General features: G+C 44.4%; 1 protein-coding gene across 2 annotated transcripts; it reads left to right on the top strand.

The window, feature by feature from the left end:
* The first annotated feature begins 42 nt into the window (after window positions 1-42).
* Window positions 43-24,310, top strand: prdm15 (PR domain containing 15). Of its 2 annotated transcripts, XM_036143449.1 has the most exons (25): window positions 43-173; window positions 735-774; window positions 859-952; window positions 5,944-6,097; window positions 6,224-6,376; window positions 6,478-6,586; window positions 7,986-8,069; window positions 8,242-8,427; window positions 10,601-10,801; window positions 10,902-10,996; window positions 11,082-11,169; window positions 11,291-11,458; window positions 13,520-13,614; window positions 13,736-13,867; window positions 14,272-14,412; window positions 14,601-14,764; window positions 14,865-14,944; window positions 16,404-16,523; window positions 16,635-16,766; window positions 16,947-17,030; window positions 20,396-20,571; window positions 20,680-20,760; window positions 20,950-21,171; window positions 22,691-22,812; window positions 23,658-24,310. In XM_036143449.1, exons 1-25 carry the CDS (start codon window positions 75-77, stop codon window positions 23,710-23,712), a joined length of 3,075 nt encoding a protein of 1,024 aa, XP_035999342.1. In that variant the 5' UTR covers window positions 43-74; the 3' UTR covers window positions 23,713-24,310. The 2 variants fall into 2 exon arrangements, with proteins under 2 accessions (XP_035999342.1, XP_012720645.2); XM_012865191.3 differs by having other exon boundaries at window positions 22,691-24,310.
* The last annotated feature ends 1,729 nt before the right edge of the window (window positions 24,311-26,039 follow it).

The following is a 26,039-nucleotide window of genomic DNA, read 5'->3' as shown; positions in this document are numbered from 1 at the left end:
CATTCTAAAGCCCATATGTCTATGGTTTGATTGATTAAAAAAAAGAAGAAGCTGTCGAGCCTACAGCTCCCAGAATGCAACGGGCGCTGCTCGCTTCCGGTCCTGCGCCGTTTCTGGAGCGGATTGGAACCCGGAGTCAGGACTCGGCAAATGAAGGCTGTTTAGCAGAGAAGGTAACGTGTTTCCTCGCTCGTTTCCCCCGGTTCCCCGCAAAATGGCGACGCAGTCTGCTAGTGAAGGTGCAGCCGGTCTGTCCGGGTCGCTCGGTGCTTCTCTGCGCCGCCGGTACCGCTCACAGCCCGGCGCCGAAGAGCACCGACTCCGGTTTGGAGGTTGGCGTCTCCGATCCAGCCGCCATGCCGACTGTTCTTTGTTACATTGTAGAGACGAGAAGCGGCTCAGATCGGAGTTAAAACCCGGCGAGAGTTTAGGAATCACTCAGATCCTGGATCCCAACTCTTAGGCGGGTTCCGCAGGGAGAAAACATGGGCTCTGAGGCACGAAGAGACCACAAGATCCAGTCAGTGCTGTCAAACGCACTTCTTTATGAGGAGGGCTGGTGTGTTCAGGTTCAGCTGAACAATCTTAAGCATGCTGCGATGTTCAGATCTTTTAACACTCACTCCTACAAGTAGTTCTTCTGTAAAAAAAAAAAAAAAAATAAGAATACAATATGGACCAGAATCCTCAGTCAGCCCTATTCCCTGGTAAAAAGTCATCTCCTCTCTGTGCAGGTTGGCATAATGGCTGAGCAGACCCCAGATGAGTTCATCTGTGAGTATGACTCCCTGGCTCACTGTGATCTACCTCTGACAGTGTGGGAGCTGACTGTGGTGACAGATGTGATCCCTTCCACAGGGTGCGAGGACTGTGGCCAGTACCATGACTCTGAGTGTCCTGAGCTGGGACCTCTGGTCACCGTCCAGGACTCCTTCGTCCTCAGCCGAGCTCGGTGAGTTGGCAGCAGACAGCACCTTCCAAGCCTTCCCTCTGTTTCTCACAATCTCACTCAAGCTCAGAAAAAAATAAAAAGTGTGTTAAGTGTTTAAGGTTTCAGATCATCAAAGAAAGCTACCCTGAGTAAATACATTAAGTTGTTTTCAAATGATTTCGTTCATTGAGGGATGCTAAAAATCCGTCCCTTTGGGAAAAAGTAATAGCCTAATAACTAGTTGGGTTACCTAACAGCAACAACTGTCTGCAAGTTTTTGGAAAGAACGGGCGACGAGTGTCTTGCACCACTGTGGAGGAATTTAGACCCACTCCTTTTTGTAGAATAGCTCCATTCAGCCACATGGGAGGGATTTCATGCATGAACAAACTGTTTAAGATCAAGCTGCATCTCAGTCGGATTCAAGTCCACAGTTTGACTCGACCACTCCAGAACCTTCATTTTGTCATCATAACACCCTGAAAGCCAGACATTCTCATCCGCTTCTGTTTTGAAATGCTGTAATAATTTTACACCCGAAAATAGTGCCACTTTGTTCTTCCATAAATCACTCCCTCCCTACTGCTTATTTCCAGCAATCATTGGGCGAGAGGCGGCATGCACCCTGGACATATTGCCAGTCCATCACAGAGCATCTTGTAGTTCAGTTGAATATTGCGGATCATCAAGATGATGGTATATTTGGGTAACTAGTGGTTTTTACCTTGGAACTCCCATGGATTTCATTTGTAGCCCAGCCTCTTACTGTGGAGTCATGAACTCTGGGCTCTAACGAGGCAAGTGAGGCCTTTGGGACCTCCTGGATAAGTTATTTACTCGCTTTTGGAGGAATTCTTGTAGGCGAGCTGCTCTTGTTTTCTTCATTTTCTTTCTCTTGGATAATAATCATTCTTACTGTGTTTCATTGAAAGCCAACAGCCTTTGAAATGTTCTTGTAACCCGTTCCAGAATAAAATATTTCAATGACTTTGTTTCTCATGTGCTCTTGAATCTTTTCAGCTCGGGCTGTGCTGGGTTGCTTTTCAAGCCTGCTTTCTGCTGTCAGACAGGTGCCATTTAAATGATTTCTTGACTCTAAAGGTCAGGCTGTAATCAGGCCTGGGAGCAGCTCATTAAATGGAACCCCAAAATGTGGTTAATACATATCCATCCATCCATTTTCTAACACGCCTATCCCTTGCGGGGTTGCGAGGAGTGCTGGTGCCTATTTCCAACTGGGCGGGAGAGCGGGTACACCTTGGACAGGTCGGCAGTTTATCACAGGAGGTTAATCACTATTAATTCATTATTTAGCAAAGCTAGGAATCATATTTTTCCCTTAAAACTGAAATCATGACTTGAAAAACTGGGTTTTGGATTTACTCAGGATATCAATTAGGAGGGTCATGGCCAAGTGGTTAGAGCAGTGCGCTTGCACTCAGAGAAGGATGCAAGTACCCGGTTCGATCCACAGTCACGGTACTCTGGGTCCCTGAGCAAGACCCTTAACCCCTGATTGCGCCGCACAGTGACAGCCCACTGCTCCCCAAGGGGATGGGTTAAGATGCAGAAGTGAATTTCTCCATTGTGAGATCAATAAAGTTCAATTATTATTATTATTATTATTATTATTATTATTATTATTATTATTATTATTATTATTATTATTATTAATTCAATTTTACCTATATAGTGCCAATTCACAATACATGTAATCTCAAGGCACTTTACAAAGTCAAATTCAATCAAATCATACAAACTGGTCAAAAAGTTTCTTATCTAAGGAAACCCAGCAGATTGCATCAAGTCTTGACAAGGAGCATTCACTCCTCCTGAAAAAGCGACAAATTTAATGTCATCCAGTTTTGATGTCATCAAGACATCAAAACCAATCAATCTAATCAATTACTTCAACCTGTAGTCGAAGTAATTGATTGGAGTTATCAGGATGTATGCATAAATATAGCTGAGTGTCATCAGCATAACAGTGGAAATTAATCCCATGCTTTCGGATAATTTTACCAGTAAAGTGAATTGGCCCAAGGACTGAACCCTGTGGTACTCCACAATAGGGCTGAACGATTTTGGAAAAATAATCTAATTGCGGTTTCATATCTTAATATTGTGATTTAATGCGATTATTTTTAAGTTTAAATTATAATGTCTTTTTAAACATATACAAACAACAAATCAGTCTGTTTCATCGCTGTACAGATCAGGTGCTAAAAGAGCCGCTGCGTCTCAACTCGGAGCAGAAAGGATTGCGTTCTGCCTACGATATATTTCAACCAAAACTATGATTTGATTTAGACTTTTCTCTGCATTAACCACAAGCTACAAAAATGGCCTCTAGATAAAGATGTTTGTAAACAAGGACTATTTAAAACAAGAACTTTTAATGTTTTTATTAATCAGAATATTATTCAAGAGAACAGCTTTTAATTGAGTTGGACATCAATCCTTGTTGAACATAAAGTGCAACCAACAAACCAGTCTATGTATTAAACTGATTGACCAGAACTTAATGCTCTGGTGAGATTCCTGAAAGTTTCTGATAAAACAGTTTGATTATACAAACTCTAAAACAAGTAATAAAATTAGATTATCTCACTGCTGCAGCTCTCTACCCTTCCATGTGGAGGCAACCCCACTTTAAACACATTACTGACACTAAAGGACGCGTCTGATTCACTAATTGTTACATAGCCAAAAATTGCAAACCTTTGCGATTTGAAAATTGTTTTTTTTTTTTAAATTGCGATTATATTGAAAATGTGATTAATTGTGCAACCATACTCCACAAGTGACCCTAGAGTTTGAAGAAGATTTATTATTAGCATCAACAAACTGGAATCTGTCAGACACATACAATTTAAACAAGCCTAATGCTTTCCCCTTAATCTTTACAGTATGTTCAAGTCTTTGTAGGAGAATAATGTGATTACCTGTATCAAATGCAGCACTGAGATCTAACAGGACAAGTACAGACACAAGTCCATTATCTGAGGCCATGAGAATGTCATTAGTGACCTTCAGCAGAGCTGTTTCAGTGCTATGATGAGCTCTGAAGCCTGACTAAAACTCCTCAAGTTGGTCATTACTTTGTAAATGTTCACATACTTGATTAGCAACTACTTACTCAAGAATTTTAGATAAGAAAAGAAGATTAGATATAGGTCTGTAATTTATTAACTCATCTTGATCAAGAGAGGTTTTCTTAAGTAAAGGTTTAATAACAGCTAATTTAAAAGCCTATGGTACATATCCATTTACTATGGATAGATTAATCATGTTTAAAATGGGGGCATTAATCAAAGGAAATACTTCCTTAAATAACTTGGTTGGGATTGGGTCTAACATACAGGTAGAAGGTTTAGATGAAGCTAAAATTTTAGATAGCTCAGAAAGCTCTACTGCTTCTAAACAGTTCAGACACTGCACAGGTTTTAAAGATGCCTCCAACACTGCCTCACTTCCTGAGGATGAGGTAATCATTGGGAGGATGCCAATGATTTTATTTTTAATGGAATCAATTTTATCTATGAAGAATCCCGCAGTCATTACAGCTAAGAGCTAAAGAAAACGATCGATCAACAGAGCTGTGGCTCTGGGTAAGTTTGGCAACTGTACTAAAGAGAAATCTAGGATTATTTTTATTCTCCTCTATTATTGATGAAACATATGCTGTTCTAACTCTGCAAAGGGTCTTTTTTTACAACAGTAGACTGTCTTTCCAGATAAGGTAGGATTCCTCTAGATGTGTAGAGCGCCATTTCTCTCCAATGTCCTATGGTTGTGCTTCAAAGAACGCAGCCCTGAATTAAACCAAGGAGCCAGCTTCCTGTGAATAATTACCTTCTTTTCAAGGCAGCTACATTGTCTAATGCAGAACACAATGAGGAAGCAATACCGTCAACAAAAGTGTCTATTTGTGAATGGGAAGAAACAACATTGCTGCCATCTGCTGGGCATTTCTGTGTTTTGAGGAAATTAAAAGGGGGACAGACTCTTTTTGATACAGCATTATCCGTTAAAGATCTACTATAATGAAAGCTTCTTTTGGGGGTGGAGAACTCAGTTAAATTGAACTCCAAAGGTTATTAAAATGGTCAGATAGGATAGGATTGTGAGGAAATACTGTTAATTCTTCACAATCAATGCCATATGTCAGCACAAGGTCTAAAGTATGTAGGCAAGAGTGCATCGGTTTATGCACATTTTGAGCAAAAGCAATTGAATCTAGGATAGTTTTAAAGGTTACATTAAGGTTATCACGTTCAGTGTTTAAAACTAAATCTGATAAGAAGTCTGACAACTGATCTAGGTTGGTAAAAGAGATGGTAAGGGCCTGGTGGAGACTACAAAACTACAAACAGAAGAGGTTTTATTGCCTTGCAATTTGGATGAGGGAAACTGAGGGTTAAATGTTCAAAAGAACTGTAGTTATTAATTGGCCTGGGACTAATTAATAAATCAGACTGAAAGATGGTTGCTACTCCTCCTCCTCTTCCCGTAGTTCTCAATGGGGTAATGGGTGAGTAACAGTACAGAAATTGAGAGGTGTGTTAAACCATGGCTCTGCTTCCTGGTCTGGACCCTGGGTTGTCAGCATATTGGAGAACTAATAACTCCGGCCAGATTCCTGGAAATTAGAGCTGTATCGCTTTCCGATATGTCATGGGATTAGTCTCTTCAAGTAAACAACAAAGGGTTGACTATGTGGCTATGTTTGATTGAGCATTTTGCTTTGCCTGCTTCTTAAAAATAAAGCCCTATCAATATTAACCCAGTTTTTAATGTTGACTAAAAGCTCTACTCTGAAGTTGGAAACTCAGCTCAACCAATGCAAAACAGCTAAATAAATACAAACACAGGCCCAATACCCCTGCTGTCCTGTTTTACTCTTACCTATCCCGGTGTTGTTAATGTGGATCCCCTTGATCTTGTTTAGATCTAGCTCACCTTTTGACAAAAAAAAAAAAAAACAACTCCTGCTCTCTGTCCCGCATCAGGTCGTCTCTACCTAGCAGCCTGGAGATCAGAGATGTGGGTAACGGAGAGGAGGGAGTGTTCGTCCTGCGTCGATTGGTCAGAAGGACCCGGTTTGGACCCTTTGAGGCAAAGAGGGTGCCCACTTTGGAGAAAGAAGGAGTATTCCCCCTGAAGGTGCTGCCACATGGACCCATATGACTTAGACCCCAATGCATGCTCTGCTTGGCATTGGGAGGAGTGGTATGTTTGTTTACCCCCTAACCTTGTTCTTGCATTTATACTCCATCCTGTGCTGGGCAGATCTTTCAGAGGGATGGTGCTGTGGTGTGTTTCGACTGCAGCAGTGAGGATGACTGCAACTGGATGATGCTGGTGCGACCTGCCACCGATCACAAACACCAGAACCTGACGGCGTACCAGCAGGACGATGACATTTACTTCAACACCTCTCAGGTACACAACTCAAGCTGTCACCCATTCTTGCAGCTGGCAATGCTTGCTATCAGAACACTGTGGTGCTCCTCCGACCTAAGCTTCGGCCATGTGTTCACCAGGATGTGCTCCCTGGAGCCGAGCTGAGAGTGTGGTATGGCGCTTTCTATGCCAAGAAGATGGAGAAACCCTCACTGAAGCCCCCACTGCAACCCCTGCTGCCTCCACCAGGTACAGATCCCACAGACGTCAGTCTTATTTCATGTGACAGATAAGGTCAAAGTAGCACATAATTCATCTTAAAGTGGGAGAATGATGATACAAGCCCACACTTTGCAGGACCACTTTTTGCTTCGGTTAAAGCTGCAAGTATTTTAGGGCATGTCTCCAACAGCTTTACATATATGTAGAAGTTGACATTTCTTCCCAAAATAGACCAAGCCGATGCAGAAAAGACAGAGAGCAGCTGTGAAATCTTGCAACAGATTCTTACCCAGTTTACACTACCCCTTTTTTTAACCGTGCCGAGAACGGTCCGAGCTCGCTAAATGAGATAACTCTCGAGAGTAAATGGGACACAAACTGAACTGAACCGTGCCAGACACAACCGGACCGTGCTAAATCTAGACTAGTTCAATGGGTGGGCTCGGCCCGGTTTTTCACTGGCTTGGTTCTCTGATAACAAAGAGCGCATGAGCAGTCCGCGTCATCTCCTCACTGTCAGCTGACTAATTTTGCGGTTTCAGACATTCATAAAAATACTAGCTTCCTTATCGTGCCACGTGATTTCCAGTGATGATTCTGTTCAGCAGTGAGATTGACCTCAACGTCTGTCGTTGTTTCCTGCGTCTGTAAGCCCTGATTAGACGTTCGTTTGTCTTATCCACTTCCCAAAAGCTGACTCTGTCAAGTAAATTTACCAAAGGTTGCCTTCTTCGCCTGACTCTCCGCAAACAACAAACTATCACAATTATAACCAAACATAACTTCCCGAGCGTTACGGGCGGCGCCATTTTTATTTGCTCGATTCTCTCCTTCAATCCTAGAGAGCAGTAGTACCGTAGATCGTCACTAGGAGGCGAGGAACCGTGCTAGCGTGATGTGTAAATGGTTGTAAGAACCAAGCTCGGCACGGTTAACTGATCCAAGCTTGGCATGGATCGGTTAAAAAAGGGTAGTGTTAATGGGGCTTCTCAATTGTATTTCTTTCTGGGCTTCGACCAGGCAACTTTTTGCTTTGATGGAAACCCATGGTTTTCAAACTGTGGTACCTTCTCCATCCGTCGTCCATCCTGCTCCTGCCAACTAGCCTGTCTCATCATCCCAGCATCCCTGCAGCATGATTCCGCCACTACCGTGTTTCAGTGTGTGGGAATGGTGTTGGGGGTGACGTGTTGTGTTCATCATGCTTATGAGAATAACAGTGACTGATTTCAAATGCCTGTAAACCTCACTTTGTAGTGTTACTATTCAGCACTTTTGTCCATCTGCCAAATGAAATCCCAAGAAGATCCAGGGAGGTTATTGGTCATGATGTGACAAAGTGTGAAACCATTTCACTGTGAAAACGCCTTTGCACGGCTCTATATGTCACAGAGACTGGTGTCTTCTACCTTTTCTTTTTGAACAGATGTTGCTTTGTCCTCTGCTAAAATGGAGATCTCTGACAAAAGTGGAGCCCACTTGCCTCAAAAGGCTGAAGACAGCAGTGCAGGTAAAATCTTTCCAACCATCAATCGCCCCGTCTCTGATAAATCTATACGTGGCAACTTTCAGTTTCAGTCAGGTTGACTGTGTTGTCTGGTGGTTTTCAGCTATCTTTCCTCGATGCTTAGTCCAACAGGGTTGGGATCCAACTAAACTGTGTCTTGTGTTTCTGTGCCCAGGTATAACCCCGGATCACAGCAGCGAGGGGACCCCAGTGCCACCCCAGGAGGAGACCCGGCCTGCCCCTGATGTAGAGGAAGGGAAGCCCCACACAGAACAGCCCGGCCGTAAAAGAGGACATGGCCGCGGGAGGAGGGCCAGGGGCCGCAGGCCAGGAGCGGCTGGTACCACAAGCAAAACCAAAGGTCAGAACAAAGGTCAGGCTTTAAGGAGGAGCATTCCTCTTCTAAAGCAAAACTCTCAACAACAGGATCGGGTGTTGTTGGAAACTTCTGGTTGTGTCAGACATCTTGCTTTTTGGATCAGTCTTAGATATATTAGCAGCTATGAGGAATCTGCATTGCCTGTAGATTTCTTGACCTTTGAAAACAATATGTTTTCAATAGTTATAATGATAGTTTCTAGTTGTGTTTGAAAAAAAAGTACACCTTATTTATTTTCAGTTATGCGAGTCCTAACGTGAGGTAAACATAAACCCCAGCTGTGTCTAAAGCTGTACTGTCACAGAGCGTTACAGCTAACATCCAGACTGAAGTGGAGCTCTGCGGGTTTTTCTCTGAGCATTACACCGTCCAACCTTGGGCTCGATGCTGCTGGGAGCTCTTCCACTTGGGAATCATCTTTTACTGTAATGATTTTATGTAGGTTCCATCGCCTACTCTGTGGTGTCTCTGCATTTGGGGCCTGACCCCACCAGATGGCGCTGTGGAGCTCTATGTTTACAATAAGCAATGGGACAGGATCGTTCTTTATAGAGTAATATTGTAAAAAAGACTGATTCCCTTACCAGTAAAATTCTCTTATAAAAATGTGTGTCTATATATCTAAGTCTGCCAGAATACTGACAAGCTCAGTGGGCTAAATCCTCTTGAGGCTCCTTGTGGGACCGGCCCACCAATGTTTGTATAAATAATGAACATCTGAAATCGTAGTGTGCATGTCCAACACGCTGCTAGTAGACCTCCGTGGGGCACAGATCTTCTGGCCACAAGCTTGGATTCTTGAATTTGACGTTACGTATACGTTCTATCAGATAGTGTGTGACCATCACGGCAAGGTAAATTGATATGTATAGCACATTTTAGTACAAGTCAGCGCATGACTAAAAATTGGAAAATAAAAACAGAATAATAGCAAGTAAAAAAACAGTTGGAATAAAAAACATTTTAACAAAATAAAACAGGAAAATGGAAACTAAAAGCAAATATTAGTCTAGTGTTGGTTCTTGCTAGCTCATTGAAGGATTGATGTGGATCTTTTCTGTTCAATAAATTAAAGATATGAGTGAGCCTTTATTTATAATTTTATGTATAAATACTAAATTACATTTATCTTATATTAAATGGATTTTCTAGTGTGTTGGGGTATGCTTATTTATCTGTTTAATTTAACATCCGGTTGTACGCGTCACAAAAAAAATATGTTGGTGCTAATAGGTGCTGAGTTTTTGTGCCCCACTGAACTCATCATGCCAGAGACACCACTGGTACTACTGGTGAGGAGGTAAATCAGGCCCATGTTAATGTTCAGCAGCACAGAGAGAAAAGTACAGCCATAGTTGGTCATACTTGGCCAATATACCTTTGTACCAAATGCTGATAACAGGAAGTTAAACACTTATTTAATTCTGTCTGATGTCAAGTGAACTTTGAATTGCTAGTTTCTGAGAGAAAGATGACTCAGTTGACCTGTAGTTAAAAGGTGAGCGTGAGGTAAACCTTTCTGAACCACGTCCTGGACCAGCTCGCTTTTCAGCAGCTGCATATCTTGGCGTCGGTGACATCCAGCGTCATGCTGTGGGAGCTGAGGAATGCAGCGAGGCGGCATTGATGAAATTCTTAGCAGAATCAGACTTTTTTCGTTTGCTTCTGTCAGGAAACAGGCTTCTTAGACGTTAATAGCTCATAGAGAAGAACGAAAACAAAACTGGCGGTTTAGATAGTCTGCGATCACGTGATTATGCTTCTCACATATCATTTCAGGTTAAATTGGTGATGTCTGTGGTTTAAATAATTCTGAAATAAACCTGGTATTAAACTTTTTAATGACTGGAGAATGTAAAACAAAGCATTTCATTCTGTTAGCAACACTTCGGCACCGATCATGTGGCAGCTTGTATGAGTATGTACAATAAGGGCCTCCTTACACTGGTCAGATCACCACATTGAGGGTTTGATTTGAACACATGTTGCTGGAGCTATAGCTCAGACAACCTAGCCCAATATTTACCAGAGCCTTACAGCGCCTCCTGCAGGGGAACCCCTTACATGGACATCGTTCCATGCGGCACGCACGGTGGGTGAAAACCAGGCGTCTACCGTTGACTGGCCTGCCTGTGTGTGTTCCTGATGTGTGCAGATGTGAAGCCCACGGTGGGAGGCCCGGAGCCGGCGGCCTCAGCAGCATCATCAGAGAGTGGCAGCCTGCTCGGTTCCTCTGACGGCGTTGCTGTCCAAAGGAGGCACAAAGCCAGAGAGCACAAGAGGGTTTACCGCTGCTCCCTCTGCAGTAAAGTCTTCCAGAACAGCAGCAACCTTAACAGACACATCCGATCTCATGGTGAGAGCACGCTCTTGTCCTTTAGCGCCAGAAACTGAAACTTGAGTTAGAGGATGTGCATGTGTAACAGCACGTAACTTTATTGATTTATTACTTTTAGGTGATAAGCTGTTTAAGTGTGATGAATGTGATAAGCTATTCAGCCGCAAAGAGAGTCTGAAGCAGCACATTTCCTACAAGCACAGCAAGAATGCGGTGAGTGATGCTCCGAGCTGCCGCCTCCAGCCTCTTAATCTCTCTGCCGGTTGATAACTTTGTGTCTCCCTCCGGCCCCCGACAGCCCGACCAAGAGTACAAATATAAATGTAACACGTGTGAGAAATCTTTCCGTCTGGAAAACGCCTTAAAGTTCCACAACTGCCGCACAGGTGCAATTTTCCCCGTCCTTTTCTTTTAAAATGTTCGTAATTATGCTTTAGTCACATCTAAAGCTTTTAGATGTTATTTCATTCAACCTTTTTTTTTTTTTTTTTGTTGGTCCATTCCCAGATGACAAGACGTTCCAATGTGACATCTGCTCGCGATTCTTCTCCACCAACAGCAACCTCTCCAAGCATAAGAAGAAGCACGGCGAGAAGCTGTACTCCTGCGAGATCTGCAACAAGATGTTCTACCGCAAGGATGTGATGCAGGAGCACCACAGGAGGCACAGCGTGGGTGAGTCGCTGCCGCCAGACAGCACGGGCCAAGAGTTTCACTAGCTTACAGCTTTAATTTTCCTGTAAAATTTGGGAAGGATTCATGGTGGCGTGTTTGCCATGTTGTACCTATAAACTGCAGTGTATTTTACTTTATGCCATAGTCCAACGCAGAGTAGGACTTATTTGTGAAGGAGAAGGAAAATGTACATTATTTTCACAAATTAATAACTTAAAAGGCATATTGTGCGTTAGTATTCAGCCTCCTTTACTCTGATACACCTAAATAAACTCCAGCATGGTCTAACTGAATCTCAGGGTTATTACAGCTGCATCATGAAGACCACACACAACACAGCAGACAGGTCAGGGAGAGCGTTGTGGGGAAGTTTAAAGCAGAGTTAGGTTGGAAAACATTATCCTGAGCTCTGACGGCCCCACGGAGCTCTGTTCTATCCATCATTCTGAAAATGTTAAGAATCTGGCTCAGCTGCCAACACGCCGAGACGCAGCCTCCTCCTAAACTGACAGGCCAGGCAGGGAGCGCATCACTCAGAGGAGGATAACTCTGGAGGAGCTGCAGAGATCCATGATGAAAACAAAAGGCATCGTTGAAACAAAGCTCAAAGGAATCCATCTGCAGTTTATTACAGGCTACTGTCACCCAGCTAACAGCTGGAAAAGGTGCTCTGCTTAAATCAGGGCTTTTTGTCTTGCATGCAATATAGAAAACTCACACTGCATTCATTGTTAACACATCAAACCTCACAGCTGAAGCATGTTGGTGGCAGCATCATGCTGTGGGGATACTTTCCCTCTATAGGGACAGGGAAGCTGTCAGAGCTGATGAGGAAGAAAGCCGGGTAAAGGCTGCAAATGACTTTGGTTTGTGTGTGTGTGTGTGTGTGTGTGTGTGTTGGTCATCTTCCAACAGGACAATGACCCTAAACACACAGACACAGTGGCTTGGATCATAAGATATCCGTGTGGATAGAATGGCCCAGTCAAAGTCCAGGTCTGAACTGATTGATAATCTGTGCCGATGCTTGGACATGGATCTTAGCCTGAACATGTATTAACTTTATTATTATTATCCATGTGGGCACTACTACTTGTCAGTTGTGTTTTGAAAACGGCTGTTGTTCTGAATATGACAGAAAGGCCTTTAATAAACTGTTGCGTGTGTTGAGGGCTTTAGAATGGCTGATGAAGAAGCAAAGGTGTTGTCAAAGTCCAGCTTTAGCGCTTAACCTGGATTTCCAAATTCAGCTTTTGTGAAATAAGCCTCCAGTCACGTATATTGACCGTAAAAAAAAAAAAAAAAAGTAAAACAATACACAGCAAGCTTTTGTCTGGACAGTGCTTACTCAGTCCTTTTTAAGCCTGAAAAGAAGTTTGTGCCGGGAGCGATCAGCAGACATCTGCCGGTAGTACCACGGAGCTGTCATGATAAGAGCCAGCGGACCGTCCTGCACTGCCTGGCAGTAAAGTGACATCTCGCCGGGGTCCTACCACCAACCCCACCTACAGGCTTAGGGTTACTTAACCTCTTACTCTTGGCTCCTGCTGCTGACTGGCTCCGTTCAGTTCCTTCTCCTTCTTTACTCATTGCACACATGCACAATATTGTACGCTCTGTCAGGTGGTCTTGTTATGGGAAATGTACTCAAAAGTGCTTTTATTACTTTCAAACAGAGCCAAAAGAAAGTGCAAAACCCAGAAATAAAATCCAGTAAGTCAACACGGTGCAATACTTTAATAGGAAACCTTTGTATGCGACCAGATTGAGCTGCTGGTGCAGAAATTCGTCAAGTCGTCGTAGGTGACTAGGTCGGCCCCTTCCAAGTTGCTGCATGTTTCCCCTCTAGTTTTTGGCCCTTTGATCACGTTGCTTATGGCTCTTTGCCCAAGCCTGCGCCGTCTCTTTGTCTCGGGTCAGTACCCTCAGATGTAGGCCTTGCTTCTCAGATAAACCGATACCAGAAACCAGCGTACCATGCTGCTGTCTGTGTTGTCTTGTTGTGTTTTGTTTCCCGTTCTCTCCAACCTGCTGGCTTTAACTTGTCCTACATGTAAACAGGACCAAAACAGATGAAGAAAGAGGAGCTGGAAGCTAATGGAGAAGAAGGGACCAAGTACAGGAAGGAGCCGTCTCCCTGTCCCATCTGCGGGAAGGTAAGGTCTTCTGTAAAGGTGCTGCTGGCAACAAGGCTGCCGCCTGATTGGACGGAGAGGCGCAGTGAAACCGTTCTCAGATGCTTCCTTTGTTACATGCGTACTGCGTGTCTGTGCACAGGTGTTCTCCTGCAGGAGCAACATGAACAAGCACCTGTTGACTCACGGCGATAAGAAGTACACCTGTGAGATCTGCGGCCGCAAGTTCTTCCGCGTGGACGTCCTCCGGGACCACATACACGTGCATTTCAAGGCGAGGCTGAAACTTTTCTAATATGAATCCGGTCACATCTGAGAGACAAGAGAGTTACAAGTGTGTAATTCCAACAAGATTTGTCTTCTGCATTTAACCCAACACTTAGGGACCAGTGGGCAGCTTTTTTTTTTATTTTTACCCACCCAGAGAGCAATCTGGGGCTAAGGGACCCATAATGGCAGTCTGCTGGGTCCAAACCGGGGACCTGCAGCCTTCTCAGAATGCAAACGCGCTGCTCTAACCATAAGGGAAGAAACCATTACAGAATATGCCATTGATGCTGACACCAGTCCCTTCCAAGCACATCTCAGAACCAAACGGGTTTAGTTCTCTCCGTGACTTTAGCGGGTTTTCATACTGTTGGTTTCACAGAGATTTTATTTTTTTTGTTTTGTTTTCAGGACATTGCTTTAATGGATGAGCAGGAGAGGGAGGACTTCATCAAGAAGATCGGCATCTCGCCAGATGACAGCGATGACACAGATGAAGAAGAAGATGAGGATGATCCCGAGCACCACAAATACAACTGCAAGAAATGTCAAGTAAGCTTCATTTGGACAAAAAGGGCAAATGATAAGTATTTTCATAAGGTACTCCCATTAATAGACATGTAGCGGAGGGCTAGCTATCCACTTTAAGCCTTCTTGGTAGTCAAAGTTGTAAAGCAGACAGAGAAGGCTGTTTAAAGGGATCAGTGCGTGGCCTAAGTCATCTGCTTTTGTATCCCTAGTTGTCATTTGCAAAGGGCAAAGATTACCTGAAGCACATCATGGAGCTGCACAAGGAGAAAGGCCACAGCTGTGGCATCTGTAACCGACACTTTGCACTGAAGGCCACGTACAACGCTCACCTGGTCATTCACAGAGAGCAGCTGCCTGACCCTGCCGTGCAGAAGTAAGGCAGCGAGGAGCACTTCTGCACAGCCATGCTACTCAACTGTACGTAAAGTCTGCTGAAATTAGTCAGCGATGAGTTAACTGGCTCTGTTCTCCAGGTACATCCATCCATGTGAAATCTGCGGTCGCATCTTCAACAGCATCGGCAACCTGGAAAGACACAAGATCATCCACACTGGTGAGCAACGTCCTGAGGACACTGTAGGGACTTTTTGCTCTGGAGATTTGTGTCTAATCCAAAGTCCTGAAAGCCGCACCAGCCTCAGTGCACAGATGTGACCGTTCATGTATACTGCTGGTGCGAACAAAGGTCCCATTGCTATGCATTGAGCCTTGTCAACAAAACCGTGCTATTCTAATGCAGAATGGGCAGACCTTCAGCATTCAACTAGCTGAAACGTGTTTGTTTAATGCTAAAATGCACAGAAATTCAGATTCTGTGTACCCTTCATAAACTAATAGCTCTAATAAATGACTGTAGATGAATATTGGCATCCGTGTATTATCTTATTTAATCTTTATTTACCTAGGTAAAATGTTTTGTTTCAGTGTTTCAAACACTGTCCTACTCCTCAGGGCATACCTGTGTATATTGCTTATTTTTCCTAGAGTTTCTCACAAATTACATTTCATGTCTTCGCCGCCAGAGCAACGTGTCTTTCTGCGTATAAAAGTTTATTGGCCTTTAAAATAACCGGTTATGTATACTTCTGACGCTGCTTCTGCGCCTGCAGCAGTCCTGATTCAATGCATAGCAATGGCGCCTGTAGGTCATGCTGTAACTACAACAAAATGATTAAGCTTTAAACCCTCGGTGGTGTCTCATATTAGCAACTTGTACCATTATTACTGTTAGCGGTATCTGGTTTATAGCAGAGCTCCTAAAGTGAACAAATGTTAGATGTAGTGAAGAGGACTTTCAGGACTGAAGCAGGGAAGATAGTGGAAACGGAGAGAGCTGATTGGCTGATCCACCACCTAAACAGTGGAGGAAATGAGCACATAAACCTCTTTAAGCTGAGACAGGAGCTCTGACAGGACTCTGAGAGTCTTTGTGAATACAGGCTCAGATGTTTAGTTGAGGCTTTTGCATCACTGTGTTGCTGTCTGAATGGTCATTAGTTCTATGATTACTGTGTAGAGATGAAAACAAATTAGCTCTCAATTGTGGGAGTGGCGATCTACTGGTTAGAGAGCCGTTTGTTTCCGGCGCAAGGTGGCTGCAAAGGTTGCCGGTTTGAAACTCAGCCATTCGCGATTCTTCAGATCAAGGGTCTTGCCCAGAGTGACTGGGCAAGACCCTTGATCTGAAGAATCGCGAGATTGCTCCCTGTGCACCACTCAGGGAGCAATGTCCCTCTCAGTGATGGGATAGACGCAGAGACAAATTTCCACTCTGTGGGACGATAAAGGGAAATCTTTATCTTGATTGTCTGAATACGAGCTATTAAAGGTTATATATATATATATATATATATATATATATCTATATTATATATATATATATATATATATATCTATATATATATCTATATAAAAATTTGTTGTTTTTTTATTATTTTTTATTATTTATACATTTTTTGTTTATTTGAATGGCACAAAATATCTTGTGTGTCTGCTCCTATGTAATGATCCAGGGGTAAAGAGCCATGGCTGTGAAAAATGTGGCAAATCATTCGCGAGGAAGGACATGCTGAAGGAGCACCTCAGGGTACACGACGACAACCGGGACTATCTGTGTGCAGAGTGTGGGAAAGGTTTGCTTTGTGCCGCTCCGTCACACTCCTCCACTAATGACTTATTAAACATGGAGAAGTTTGTTTTAATATATTTTATAATTACGTGTTGACAATGTCTTCCATTTGCAGGTATGAAAACCAAACACGCTCTGAGGCATCACATGAAGCTGCACAAAGGCATCAAAGAGTACGAGTGCAAAGAATGCAACCGCAAGTTTGCCCAAAAAGTCAACATGCTGAAACACTACAAGAGACACACAGGTGGGTGGGGTTGTTTCAGGCTTCAGTGACCATGAGCGCTGGTCGTCGGCCTTTGAAGTTTCCCAAGGGGGGGAACTTGAGCTCTGAGTTGTTGACAGCACCCAAATGTTTTGCATGACGCTACAACAGTTGTGGATTGCATCCCTACTACCATTCACCTTCACACCGCCTTGCTTGCAGGTATCAAGGACTTTATGTGTGAATTGTGTGGAAAGACGTTCAGTGAGAGGACAACCCTGGAGACACACAAGCTTATCCACACAGGTAATTATCTCATATATTATTTATTGTTTATTATTTATTGTTCTTTTTTTCACTCTCTCTCACATACACATCTAATCCATGAGCTTTCTGTACTCATCAACAACAATAATTTCTTCATATTTTTTGCATGCTGTTTATAGCCCTGTGCATTACGCACAGTTTTTTTTTATCCTGGAAAAGGGTTTAAAATGTCCAGGTCATTTGTATCTTACACTGTGCTTGCAACTGGGCAGGAGCTTAATACCCTTGAAAGAGAACTGTTTAGTACAGCTTGCATGTACTGACACTGTAACTCCAGGGTCCTTCATTTGGTAACGTGATTCAGCCTTTTTTTTGTCAACTACAGAGACAACAGAACTATAATGCACCTTACGGTGATACTTGGGCACATCATCAGTGATTAACTCGGGGTCACGGGGTGTTTCAGGTCTTTAATAATCAGACACCCTCACCCGGGCGACCCAGCCGGGGGCGATCACTCCCCGGCTTGTGTCCAAGTAGTGCACCACGGATCCCCCCTACAGATCCACAGCCATCCGGGGCCTTTTCTGCGGCCTTAAGAATGTTCTTGGTGACTTTCCTCAGCTGCAGTCCTCTAACACCAAGGAGTTTGAACACTCTCTGTAGTGAATGACCTGCAAAACCTCTGCACCCAATTTCGACAGGTTCGCAGTGGGCCTTCCAGCCATTGCTCCGGCACTCTGTGGTGAGCTCAGAGTTTTTGGCCCTCTAGTGCTCGTTGGCCTTCTCAATACAGTCCTGCCATGGTACAGTCAGTTCCAGTAGGACCACTTGCTCTGTGCTCTCCGATGTTAACACCATATCTGGGCGGAGTGAAGTGGTATGTTAACTGGGAACTTGAGTTGCCGTCCTAGATCAACTTGGAGCTGCCAGTCACGGGCGGTATCGAGGAGCCCTCCTGAGGAATAGGGCTGGTGGTTTGCCTTCTGACCCGCTCTAACAAAGGTGATTGACTGCTTCGGAGCAACCTGGGTCTTGCTGTTCTGTATTGCTGTGCTGATTGAATCCGCCAAGGATTTTAAAACTTGGTCGTGGCGCCAGCGATACCGCCCCTTACCTAAAGCCTTCGGGCAGCAGCTTAGAATGTGCTCCATGGTGCCCCTTCTCTGGCACAGTTTACACTCGGGACTATCTGCCCGGCGCCAGGTGTGAAGGTTGGCCAGACTTGGAAGGACTTCGTAGACAGATTGTATGAGGAACTTCGTGCGAAGAGGTTCGGCTCTCCAGAGCTCTGCCCACGTGCATTTGCGAGGGTCCACGTGATCCCACCTAGTCCATGCCCATTGCTTGGACATGCCAAGCGGTGACACGCGGCTTGGGAAAGCTGCCCAGGCCTGCCCTCCTCACTGCCACGTCTCCGACCAGTGTTTTATGCCTCAGCCTTGCCTCCGCTCTACTGACAGCTTCTTGTGCCTGCCAATTCCTCCCGGTCTTGACAAGGATTCTTGCCAAGCCACCTTAGCGTCCGCCGATTCCCTGTACATCATCACCTCTCTTGAGCGGGTGACTTTGAACTCCTCCATTAGTCCTCTGAAAGGGAGGTGCAGCTTGGTGGAATGGTCATACAGGGCAATGCTGCTTAAGGACCGAGGGAGCCCAAGCCATCTTCTGAGAAACTGGCTAGTGGTCTTCTCTAGTGCTTCTACCGTTGTCACTGGTACCTCGTAGACTAAAAGGGGCCACAGTATTCTAGGCAGGACGCCGTGCTGGTATATCCAGGCCTTGTACTTTCCTGGGAGACCGGATTTGTCGATGGCTGTGAGCCACGATGACAAGTCACTCTTGGTTTGCTGCAATGTCGCTGCATCCTTCAGGAAGCTGTCAAAGATCTTACCTAGGCTCTTGACAGGCTTTTCGGTCACTGTTGGAATCTAGGTCCCTCCCGGTAAAAAGCGGAAGTGGTCACCCACTCTACCTTTCTTCAGGACCAAAGACCTAGACTTTGCTGGCTTGAAGCTCATCTTTGCCCATGAGATGAGCTGTTCGAGCCCCTGAAGGAGCCACCTGCACCCCGGGACAGATGTGCAAAATTATAAGCATTAAATTATGGTTTAAAAAAGATGCCCAATGGTGCTTTTAATAAGCAGACTTGACAACAGTGCTGCTCAGGGGTCCGATCAGGTAGTGACATAGTGTACCATAATGCTCCAAATATCCATTGAGCGGAGCGGCTTTGTCGCTTACCAAAGCCGTACTTACACATTTAACAGATTTTTGAGCACATTGTACCACATAAAATCAGTCAGTAAGCACAAGTGCAGCAATCATATAAAAGGTGCACCAGCAATTTTTGAGACAATTTAAGCAATATTAACATTTAGTGAAATGTTCTTTTTTCCATGACTGATTTGAAATAGAGATGGATCTTGAAGGTTCTTATCAGTGCTGCCACTTAATACATCAAGTAAGTGGAAGCTGTTTAAGTTGGGTTTCATGAACAATACTATACTGAAGCCAAAAACTTATCTGAGGCTGGCTAAGTCCTTTTCATGTGTTTTAGCATCAGATCATTAGTAACGGACACCAGATAACGCTCTCAAAACCAACGTTTTTCTTTTGTTTTTTTTTTATCAGTTCATCTTCTCTTGTCCAGTTTGAACAGGCCAGATGCTGGGGTTGGTGGTGGTTTGAAGCAACACTCACATATATTTACTTGGTGTTTCTCGAGAGAAATCAGTTGTTTTTGCTAGTAGCCAATTAGAGACTGGTTGCTTGTCGCCAACTTTGGTACGAATAGTCCTTAATTACATCACAATCCATTGAAAGAACACTGATTAAGTTCATTTGAATCAATAACACTGGAGATGCACTGTTACTTTTCGATACCATTTCCCGTTGTTCTTTTGGGCCTGTGTTGTCAAATAGAGGATTTTAACTTATAAAAGAAAAACAAATGCATTGCAGGTTCTTTAATTAGCAGTTTTTAATGTGGCAGAAAGTAAAGGAGGCATGAAATTCTCCCCATTTGCTCATCGAAGCATCTGTCCCTGACCTTTATCTCATTCTTATAGAAATCTAAATTAGGTATTTTGGAAGCACAAGTTTTTGGTTCATGGGTTTGTTGAACAATGATGGGGGTTCTTAGTTTTGATGCTTTTAATGAAAAGGTAACAAAAACATCTGAGTTTTCAGTGTTTGTCTTGCCAATCGAGCCAATCAAGGGAAAATTGACCACTTCTTATCTCTGGCTGATTGAATGGTGCATTTTTAAACCGTTAATTACCATAGTTAGCATTTCACAAAAACACTTGGTTTATTTGAGGCCATCTTGGTAAGGGCAGCATTTACCAGTTTATCAGCACAGTGCCTTGGAATGACCCTTTGTGTTTTTTTCATCGCTGCAGTGGGTAAGACATGGAAATGCGAACATTGCGATAAGAAGTACCTGACCGAGTATATGCTGCAGAAGCACATCCACCTGACCCACGAAAAGGTGGAAGCCCAGTCGTGTCACCTCTGTGGGACTAAGGTGTCGACCCGCGCTTCCATGAACCGTCATCTGCGTCGCAAACACCCCGAGGTGAGTCGGGCTGAGAGGGATGATTCACACCAGAGCAGCCACATCTGACCTGTACCTCCGACTTGCAGCCAGACTCTCTGCAATAATCCTGCCATTTTGTGCCTGCAGGTGGCGCCGGTGAGAATTGACGAGTTTGACGAGCTTCAGGAAAATTCGGCCGTCAGTAATTCATCTGTCAGTATTGTCCAGGTTTGTTCACCTTGTAGTGTCATGTGGAGACGTTGTACACATCCCTCAAGCACAAGAGGGACACACTGGCTGGAGACAGTTCAGGCTCTTAAGTTGGCATTTAGGTTTACAGAATCAAATGAGCCAGACACGTAAAGCAGGCCCTGTTATTGTTGTGCCGCTGCTAATGAGAGGCGTCTGCTCCTACAGCCCACCCTGTCCTTGGAGAAAGACGGCATGCCCCATGAGAAGCCCATCCGACCTTTGCGCCACCACAAGAAGAAGCAGCGAGTCGTAGTGGAACCGGAGCTCTCCGAGTCGGACGACTACGCCGATTTCACCGAGCCGAGGCACCAGGCCATGTCCGAATTCAACACGGTCATCGTTGGCGATGAAACGGAGACAAGCTCTGCCGTGCAGAGCATCCAGCAGGTAGGTGTCACCTTTTCTCCAGAGATCCCACTTTAAGAGGGCTTCCTTTTTAAAAGGGAGTGGATGGTGGAAATGTCAGATTTCCTAAAGAGCAAATGGAAGCTTGGCGACGCAACGTGGCCTGAATTAAAGAAAAAATGCTTCTGATCCTCCCTGCTGATATACTGTAGCTGGATGCTCAGATGCAGCAGCTCACTGCATGCTGCTTGTCCAGGAGAATGAAAACTGGATCAATTGTTGCTCCCAGTGATGTTGTCCATAAATTAGGAGTGAAATCCAGACTTTTACTCTGGTGATGAAGGAAGAGCACCAGCAGGTAAACTAATAATAAACAGTAAAAGGTTAGGGTGGTGGAAAAATTCCACTCTCCAGTCTGCAGGAATTTCAGATTCAATTTAGACTTTTAAGCAAATATTGGAACTGTTCTATTTTCAGAGTGGTCTGATAATAACACTTACGCATTTAAACATTTAATAAATATCTGAATGTACTCTTCATTCCTGACTTATCCAGACAGGGTCAAAATTATAAACATAGGCTGAAATATATGCATACATCGACGCTGATGTCTGGTATAATGTCCCTTAGCAAGACGCAGAAAATCCAAATCACGCATGCTGTGGATTTCATCATTCTTTTGGACAGGATTGGTAAAATAGTTTAATTGTTAGGTTTTCTTGCACAGCTTTTAGAAGTGGTCCATGGATTTTTGATAGATTTGAGCTCAGGGCCATTCCAGAAGCTCAATGTCGGCCCGTTTAGTTGCACACAGATTTCCAGCTGTGGCCACGTTTTAACCAGCAATGTCTTGATTTGAGGTGTACTAGAGGCAGTCCCCCTGCTTTATTAAATGCACCAGAGCCAGTGGCAGCCAAATAGACCCTGGACATGATGCTCCATGCATGATGGTTAGTGCAGTATTCTTAGGTTTAGAAGCCTCTTGTCAATATGGCCAATTAGCTCAGTGTCTGTCTGCATGCTTCCATTTTCCTGCCATTTGCTGCAGCTACACCTGAATCTCTCCTCTGTGGGACCATGATGAACATTTTAATTCTCTTACTTAACTGTAAACTTCAACTCCAGAAGACATTTGTCTTGTTACACTCAGCTCGGTGTGACAAGTGACAGTGGTGTTCCAGCATCTTTGTGATCAGCTTGAGCCTTGCTGGTTCTGGGATTGTTGTGGAACACCCTAATCTGTTTCCTTTCGTCTGCGGTAGGCGGTTTGGGTCAGACGGCTGAGTGTTGTGCTTATAGAGTGAAGCGATGACTAACGCATCAGCAGCTTGTTGATGGCTTCAACAAGCATCGGTTTTCCCTCCCAACATGCTAAGGGGCGTTAAGCCAAATATTAGTGGGGGGTGTATGTATATATTTCTGCCTGCTTGAACAATGTTCCAGCTTTTACCAGTTAGCAGGCATAGCAGTGTCTTTCAGCCTGCCTCTGCTTCATAGTGCAGCTCTCTGGGTGAAGCCCTTTTCTAAGGTGCTTTAATGGATCTGATTTCTGCTGTTTCAGGTGGTGGTCCTGACTGACCCCAGCGCGCCATCAGCGCCCTCCCCCAGCAGCTCCGTTGGACTGACCAACATCACCGTCACTCCGATCACCAGCCACTCCCAAGCTCAGTTCACCAGCCTGCAGCCCGTAGCGGTGGGCCACCTGACGGCCACCGACCGGCCCCTCACGCTGGACAACTCCATCCTCACCGTCACCTTCGACACGGTCAGCGGCTCCGCCATGCTCCACAACCGACCCGCTGAGCTCGTCCCAGAGACGGTGGGCCCTACCAGCGGCGCAGCGCCCCAGTCTGTGGCCCATTTCATAAACCTCACCACTCTGGTCAACCCCATTAGCCACCAGCTGGAGGCGCCGACTCTGTCCTGGAGAAACGTAACGGCTGCTGAGGGCGGCCAGGTCGCCCACATGGACGGAGCTCACGGAGAAACTCAGGAGGCCCAGAATCAGGGTCCAGATCCAGGCGGGAGCAGCCAGGCAGCCAGCCAGCAGCAGCAGAGCAGCTCAGCACAGCAGATGTTTAGCTACTGAGGTGCGGGTCACCTCACACTCAGACGTGGTTACATAGCACATAGTCTGAAACCCAGCTGAATCAGACCAGACGTGCTGTCCATCAGGTTTGCCTGAATATAAATATATGTATGGAAGGATTCCAGCACAGGTCAGAAGTTTACATCCACCCATCTGCAGGAATTTCAGATTGGTTTAAGATCTGCGTCACACATTTCAGCGGTTGCATCTTCAGGACCACATTCACCCTCTGACGTGGGCCGCTGTAACGCTCAAAGGCAAAAGTGGTCCTCATCACTTCTCTGGGGAAATTCCTTTCTTGTTAAGTGGATCTGACTTCTGGTGTTTCAGGCGGCAGCCCCGACTGACTCCAACGCCCCAGCAGCTCTGAGCAACATCCCCGTCTCACCAATCACCAGCCACTCCCAAGCTCAGTTCCCCAGCCTGCAGCCAGCTGACGGCCAGCTGACGGTCAGCGGTGGGCCCCAGAGCAGCTCGGCACAGCAGGTTTTTAGCTACTGACTGGAGGTGCAGGTCACCTCACACTCAGACATTGTTACATAGCATATGAATTTTCTTTTTCTTTTATCAGACTATTGTCCCTCAGATGCCTCTCCAGTCCAGTGGAAGCTAGTCGAAATGTACAACCGTTTAGTTTCCTTTTTTACTCCGACAGAACCAAGTGGCTGCTAACGATGAAATAAAGCATGAGAGAAATGGTACTTTGAACCCAAAATCTCTGACAAGCAACCCGACAGTTGAAACCAAAGGAACGTCTCAGACATCCACTTGCCTTTCCAGCATGCCTCTTATTCAGATGAACCTGCGTCGTAAGGAAGAACTTTATGTTAAAGTTCATTGGTGAATTTTTTTTTCCTGATTGGTGTAAGCTGTAGTTTTTGTTTATCTAAAAACAAAAAGAAACTTTCTTTTTAAGTTTTCTTGCGTGTCTGTGTGTGTTTTCTGGAGTTGTGGTCAAATTCTTTCGATCTGCAGGTTTTCTACCATCACGTTCTACTATGCTTCACAGCTTTACTTGATGTTTTGCAAATTCAGGAAGTATCACAAAAGTAATCCATCTGTTAGGCGTATCTTACCGTCAGATTAAAAAGATTAAAGACTTTAATTAGACGCCAATGTGTCCCTAGAATACTTAGGTACACAGAGATGTTTGTGTCCACTCGTTGACTGCAGCATTGTGTCGTGCATTAGGGTCAAACCAATGTTTCATTTGTCATAAGAAACTAGTTTCACAGGTCTTATGATGTCTTAAGATGGTACTTTGCGATTTTGTTGTGTTGCCGTATTCTTTTAGAGAGAGGATTATTTATCTTTTAAACCTTCCAAACAACCGAAACTAGTTCGTTTTTTTTTTTTTTTTTTTTGTCTTAACGTTCAAAAACTTTGACCCTAACCTGCATCCCTAGATGAAGCCCTTTGAAGAAGGGTGGACTTTAAATGGCCCTATACATTATTTCCAGACAGATGGGCAGCAGCTATTTCTCCTCTATGGTCATCGCTGGCGTCTGTTCATCATAGCATTGTGCTCTCCGCTCAGCTGCCAAAGCTCCAGCTTTTTGTTCAGGCACTCATGTTCTATTACTTAAGAACGTATGACAAGCATGATCTGGCTGCTCTTTTCCCTTTAAAATCCTTTGGAAGACTGGCGTCACTCTTGATCTTCAGCTTTTTATCAGACTCCCGAGGTTTTCGGACTTAAAGGGATTAGCATTTGGAACTGTTCATCGTTTCATCTACCGTGACAGAAGCCCCGGTTCCAGCTGAAGAACAGCACTGTTTCACTGGGGGTTTGATGTTCTTTTGGTTAGTGCTTAGTGTTTTCCTTGAAGTTATTTTAGTCATTAGAAAAGGGTGGACTTTAATCTCATCAAACCACAGCTCATTCTCCCTCCAGGTTTCTGGGTGTTTTATCCAGGTCTGAATTTTTTCATTGTTAGAAAACCCTTTTGTCGGCCAACCGTACTTCTTATTTTAAATAACTGTGGAAGACATTTTGTCACATGTAGACTAGTCCACTACCAGAATTGACCAGAAACGGGTCATACCTTCCTTTTACTAAAACTAAAAGGAATAAAAATACAATCTTGTGTATATATATTAAAAATATATATAATTCTGCCCACAGCCAGCAAACATGCGTTGCATTTACATTTGTTATACACTATTTACACTGTATATGCTCTGGTTAACAGGCAGGGGGCGCACCTAACTGAGCATGTGCAGAAATAGCCTCCTCACTGTGTAGCTAGAGACCCCTAAAGTCCCCCAACAAGAGCTTGGGTTTTCCAAAATCTATGCCATGACTTGTTGGAGATGTAAATTTGTAAACTAAATGCCCTGAATATTTTTTAAAGTATTTGTCTCGATACGACTGTAGAACAACGCAGAAGAACTAAAGCATCGTCGTGTTTCTACAGAAAAGGTAAGCTTTTTGCATGTTAGCTTATGCTATGTGTCGTTTAAAGCCTGTCCGCTAGATGGCGACAAAGCCTGGCGTGAAGTTACACGCAGGCGCCGGGATATTTAAAGCTAAAGCGTAAATCTCCAAGGGGGTATGGAAACATGTTGTTTTTTATTTTGTATTTGTTTAGGTGGATGAGTACTTTAAAAAGAAACCGGTTTATGTAAAATCTCCAACAAAAGCCGAGAGCTGTGAAGCTGTCTACCGAGAACACATTTACATTTACTGGAATGGCATGATTAACAGCCCTAAAGGGTCCTGATTCGCTGTTTTGACTTTCACCTTTAAACTGCTGCCATTAATGGCCCGGAGGGAAACAGCCCTGATCACCTCCACCAGGTTTATCTGGAACCAAGCACA

The sequence above is a fragment of the Fundulus heteroclitus genome, chromosome 11 (genome assembly GCF_011125445.2).
Source record: "Fundulus heteroclitus isolate FHET01 chromosome 11, MU-UCD_Fhet_4.1, whole genome shotgun sequence".
NCBI classification, from domain to species: Eukaryota; Metazoa; Chordata; class Actinopteri; order Cyprinodontiformes; family Fundulidae; genus Fundulus; species Fundulus heteroclitus.
The sequence above is the reverse complement of the archived record's forward strand: the minus strand, read 5'-3'. Positions and strand labels throughout refer to the sequence as shown.

Coding starts and splice junctions, on each gene's coding strand:
- prdm15 (XM_012865191.3), top strand. CDS start 75: ATGCAACGGGCGCTGCTCGCTTCCGGTCCTGCGCCGTTTCTGGAGCGG. Junction 10,997..11,081: donor ACAAGCACAGCAAGAATGCG/GTGAGTGATGCT, acceptor GGCCCCCGACAG/CCCGACCAAGAGTACAAATA. Junction 11,459..13,519: donor CCACAGGAGGCACAGCGTGG/GTGAGTCGCTGC, acceptor ACATGTAAACAG/GACCAAAACAGATGAAGAAA.